Source organism: Gastrolobium bilobum, unplaced genomic scaffold (assembly GCF_033153095.1).
Source record: "Gastrolobium bilobum isolate Gb01-03AN ecotype WA unplaced genomic scaffold, APGP_CSIRO_Gbil_v1 utg8847, whole genome shotgun sequence".
Lineage (NCBI taxonomy): Eukaryota > Viridiplantae > Streptophyta > Magnoliopsida > Fabales > Fabaceae > Gastrolobium > Gastrolobium bilobum.
The window spans coordinates 1-5,568 of record NW_026897598.1 but is presented as its reverse complement, the minus strand read 5'-3'; the positions used below and the strand labels follow the sequence as shown (position 1 = coordinate 5,568).

Genomic DNA, 5,568 nt, shown 5'->3' with positions numbered 1-5,568 from the left:
GGAAATTCTGTTTGCAGCAGTCACCTCACGTAAATCATAACCGGAGTTATACAACTCCGATTGAGGCGTATAATATGTCATTGTAAAGCTGGAGATGTCTAGTTTAACATATTAAAATCTTAGATTTTTTGGTAAAGATATGTAATTAAAGTTTTAAAAAGAGTAAACGTAGTTTAATGCTTAAGGCTTTGAGAAAAGCCTGCAGTAAGCGAAAATGAGGAAGAAAACGTATTCCTTTTGCCATGAAATTATAGAGCATGAGTATTGATGATAATTTTGGTATAAACAGACTGTGATTGTGCTATTTGGTGACCTTGAGCTAGCGTGGACTCTTGGATTGGATTGTTAGCTTAAGAGGTAAGCTTTCGTGTCCTCGGTTTAGCCATGTTGTGGTTCCACCATGTCCCATGGGGGTATGGTTAGATGCATGTTGTGTTGTATGCTTTTGATGTTTTGGAAATGCTATTGAGCTGTTATATGCTAGTGCCTTTATGATATGCATGTGGTGTTCCACCTATACGGTAAGCCTGAGTATGTGGTACATACAAGATGGTGAGGCTGTGGGTGACGTGCCAGCGATGTTCCTTGTACTACGTGTGGGTAATAGACGTATTCCTATATTTCTCTGGCCAGTAGAATAGTATTGACACACATGGCATGAATATCTGTTGCACTGCATTGAGTTTTTGAACTTATGTTGAATTACTGCTTTTGGAACTTATATTGCACATGTAAGTGAGCTTGGCGAGGAAGATCCTTGAGGACCCCTTGTCTTACTGAGATTTCTGGTTTAGAGATCTCACCCCACGTTTGGGGAATGCTTATTTCAGGTTCAGGTAATGCGGGGGTTGAGACCTCTAGTGGCAGGAGGCCAGAGCTTAGCTGATAGATGTTGCATTTTTATGCTGCTTATGCTGATATGCTGTTATGATTGGACGTTGGATCCTATTTACTGTCTTATGCTTTTAGCTTCATTTTATGGATTTATATGTTGAGACTTTGTTGGTTATGCTGTTGATTTGGTGAGCATGGGGATTGTCCATGCCACTTAGACTTGATTATGTCTTGTTTTATTTGGAGTTGTAATAATGTATCAGGATATTGTTCGAATTACGTGTTGTAATACCGTGACTTAGATACTCACTTTATCTATATATTGAGGTATTCCAGTTAGATGTCTTTTTGCAATTTACATACAGGCGATATTTTATGAAATTGATTAAGTAATCAACTTGGCTAAGTATAATGACGTCATAATTGAAAATAAAAAAGATATTCCGCATTTTTAATTAAGCGCAGCTTAATACGATGATATGTTAACAAACCGGGTATACACGGGGTGTTACATTTTATGGTATCAGAGCGACGGTTCTAGGGAAAAACCTGTATGTATTGCAACGATTAAGATGTTTGGGTGTGTCTGTCTTGTGTGTTTGCTCCGTTGGGCTTTATTATGATGATGCGTATGTGATCACACTGTGTGGGCCTGATCAACTCATAATGTGTGTAACTTGTGCAAGAGTCATGGTAATACCCAGGAGAACACGAGAGACTGTTGAGGGTCAATCCGACCCAAATCCTGACTGCATTGGCTGAGATGCTGGAGGCCACTAGATTGGCCAACGTGGCAATGATGGAACCCGCTTGAGAAGCAAGCCAGAAGGCCCAGAGGATGCTCTTGAGGCAAATCGGCTGGCGAACATGACCATGATGCGGGTTATGTTGGAGGAGATGAGGGTTGGTCCTGTTGTTGGCCAGTATCCTCCGCCACACCTCCACTGCCACCGCCGCCGCCCCCTCCACCTAGTGTTCAGGATGAGAGCCTGAGTCACATTGATAGTGCTACTCATGTCGCTGGGGTGATGAAACCCTATCTGGAGCATGCTGAGGTCCGTGACGTGATTGACCGACGGCTGAATGCTTTCAGGAAGCATAAGCCGCCTTCTTTTGATGGGTCTTTGAACCCTATTGCTGTAGCGTGATGGCAGCAATCTTTGGACTAGATCTTTCAGGTCATGCAGTGTACAGATCCGCAGAAGCTGATGTTCGCTACTTGCATGCTGGAGGGCGATGCCCATGAGTGGTGGACGAACACCTCTCGTGCTTATGATATGCAGGGTCATGTTATGATGTGGCCATTCTTTGAGGACTGCTTTTTGGGCAAGTATTTCCCTTTTGACGCGCAGGAGAGGAAGCAAGGGGAGTTTGTTAGTTTGGTTCAGGGCTCAATGTCTGTTGACGAGTACCTGGCCAAGTTCATTGAACTTGTGAAGTTCGCACACTTTCGGATGGCGGTGCTTACTCCGATGTTTTTGGCTGCTAAGTTCCATAGAGGACTTAGTAAGTGATGTGCGTCTAGCATATGATGTTTTCTAACTTGAAAGAAGCAAGGAATTAATCATAAATGAGTGAAAATAGTCATTAAATGCAAGAAATATTGATTATTCCTTCTCAATCATGTTCTCACTCAAGTTATATGTTTAAATAGCAGGAAACACCGCAAAAAGGAGCAAAAACGGAGAAACCAAATTTCCCGCTGGCGCACGACGCGCGGAGGTTGGCGCACGGAGCGCCAAACTGGCGCACAGGGCGCGGTACTTGGCGCACGGGGTGCCAAATCGACGATTTGCTTCTGTTTCGGTCGCGCACGAAGCGCGGGATGTGGCGCACGACGCTCCAACCTGGCGCCCGGAGCGCGGGAGTTGGCGCACGGAGCGCGGGACTGGCGCACGGCACTCCAGAGTTGGCGCCCGGGGCGCCGTTTACAGATTCAGCTTCTGTTTCTCCCAAGTTTGGGGCGCCAGGCTTGGCGCCCCGTGCGCGGACGATATATTTTTAAGTGCGAATCAGCTAAAATAAGGCCCAATTGGAGTGCAAAGGGAAATAGGTTTTCCCAAAACCTAATAAAAGGATCAAAAACATAAGAAGAAGGACTTTTGGGAGAATCAAGAGGAGAAAAACAACAAAGAGAGCAGAGATTCCTTGGAGCTTCTCGGAGATTCAAGGATTCGATCGATCAAGACGGAAGATCTTCATCTTCCCTTTCTCTTCTAGGTTTTAAATGCTACTTTATTTTATTGTTATTTTGTCAGACATGAACATGTCTGGCTAGTTTTACCATTGTGGTAAGGGTCACAACCCTTGATGTGAACCCCTTGTACCTTGGTTGAAATTTATGATTATCTATTTTAATTGCATTTATCTTTTCTTGTTCTTCATTCTATAATTCTATTGGAACTGATCAATCTAGTAGGGTTGCGAGGGTTAGGGTTTACAATAGGGATGTTGGAATTCTAATTCCTGACAAAGAATAAGATAACTGTTCATGTACGCACTAGGGATAGGCTACATGAACAGCGAACGTTAAAGGTTCATTGATTCTAAGGGTTAACTCGAAAAGGGATTTCTAAGGGATTAGGATTCTAATAGAGTTAACAAGGTTAAAGTCACTAAGGGATTAGGGCTTAACTACTCATATAAAAGATGATGAATTGTTCGATCAATTGAATAGGTAAATGTAAACGTAATCCAAGTTGCAATGTGGGGATCGGAAAGGTGTTTGTTTCTCTTTACCGCAATATTTTCTCAAATATTTTCCCAATCCTTAATCTTTTGTTCTTGCATTCTGAAAACACTTTTGGAATCATTTACATTTTTACTTTAATTATTTTAGTTTGTTTCATGAACTACAATCATTCTCAACCTATTTTGATTAATCCAACAAGAGAGGAATAGTTATAACAACTTAGGTGCCTCAATCCTCGTGGAGACGATACTCTACTCACTCTTTATTACTTGGTACGATCGGTGCACTTGCCGATTCTACGCAACAAGTTTTTGGCGCCGTTGCCGGGGATTGATTACGCCAAGTTATTTATAACTTTTGATTTTCTTGCTTGGATCTTTGTGTTACTAATCTGTTTGCTTGAGTTTATGCGTTGTACAGTTGATCCTGCAACTTTGATTTACGATCCAGAGATAGAAAGGACTGCAAAGAGGATAAGACAACATACCAAGCAGAAGAGGCAAGCAGAGGCTTCTACTTCACATTCTGAAGCAGAAAATTCTACTTCACACTTTGAAGTAGAAACAGAGATGGCAGAAGAAAATCCACCAGCCGCTGAGCTGGTGGAATCAGTTTTGGCTCCTCAATTCACAAGGCCAAACTCGAGTATTGTCAAACCACCGATTGCTGCTAATAATTATGACATCCAGCCAGCACTCATCACCTTGGTTGAGAAAACTCAGTTTGGTGGAGAGGACTATGAAGATCCTCATGACTTCATAGACAGATTTTTAAGGATCTGTGATACAACTAAACACAACGGAGTTTCAGACGATGCGATCAGACTCCGATTGTTCCCGTTTGCATTGACCGGGAGAGCTCTCAAATGGTTGGATCGACAAGCTCCCAACAGCATCAGAACATGGGAGGATTTGGCGGCAAAATTTTTTGCTGAACACTTTTCCATGGAAAAGTACAATAAGTTGGTGAATGAAATCACCAATTTTACCCAACAACCAGGAGAGACTTTATGTGCAGCCTGGACTCGATACCAGGAGCTGATCAGAAAGTGTCCACAATATGACTTGCCAGATACAAAGAAGGTCAGAGTCTTCTATAATGGGATGACGCCAGAATGCAGAATGATTGTCAATGGTGCAGCTGGTGGCACCATAGGAAAGAAGACATCAGATGAGACTTTAGAGCTGCTGGATTTAATGGCAAGGAATGAGAATGCGTCTATGGCAGCAGCATTCCCATCTATTCAGCCCAAGAAAAGAATTTTACAATTGGGGAATAATGATGCATCACTAGCTGAGCACAAAGTGATTTCCCAGCAATTGGCCAATTTGAATGCCAAGCTGGACAAGATGCAGCTCTCAACATCCAAGGTTGATATATTTAACTGTGAGTATTGCAAGGAGCCGCATGACACTAATGAGTGCCTTACACTCAATAAAGCTGAACCATTCCAGGTCAATGGAATTTGGTATGATCCACGGCCTCCACAGAATACTCAAGGTTACCAAAGGAATCAGAATGGCGGCCAAGGAAATAACTTTCAAAGGAGGAACCAAGGGAGTGGCTTGGATTATAAATCCAACAACTATCTACAACCTCCTCCTCTGCCACAAAAAGAGCCATCTGAGTTGGAGAAAGCAATGATACAACTGTCAAAGACCACTAATGATCACATTAATGAGACAAGAGCTTACCACAAGAACCAGGATGCTTCCATCCGGAACTTGGAGAGTCAGATAGGCCAGTTGTCTAGGCAGTTGGCTGAAAGAACTCAAGGGCAGTTTCCTGGAGATACTATTGTGAATCCTAAGGAAGACTGCAAATCTATTGTAACCAGGAGTGGAATTGTGATCACTCCTCAAGACAAGCAAAAAGGGGTTCAGAAAGTGAAGGTTGATGAACCAGTGATCGAGCCAGAGCAAGAAAAGAGGTAGAAACGCTGCAACTGAGAAAGAAGAACCTGCAAGGCAAGACAAAGGAGACGCAAAAGAGAAAGCTGTTGAAGCTCCAAAGAAACCGATGGATTTTTCTCGTTTTGAGAA

The 5,568-nt window shown here is 42.8% G+C and overlaps 1 protein-coding gene across 1 annotated transcript; it reads left to right on the top strand.

The window, feature by feature from the left end:
* The first annotated feature begins 3,933 nt into the window (after nt 1–3,933).
* LOC133308443 (uncharacterized) lies at nt 3,934–5,460 on the top strand. Its single transcript, XM_061509064.1, has one exon. The coding sequence runs from the start codon at nt 3,934–3,936 to the stop codon at nt 5,458–5,460; it is 1,527 nt and encodes a 508-aa protein (XP_061365048.1).
* Nucleotides 5,461–5,568: the final 108 nt, after the last annotated feature.

Coding starts and splice junctions, on each gene's coding strand:
- LOC133308443 (XM_061509064.1), top strand. CDS start 3,934: ATGCGTTGTACAGTTGATCCTGCAACTTTGATTTACGATCCAGAGATA.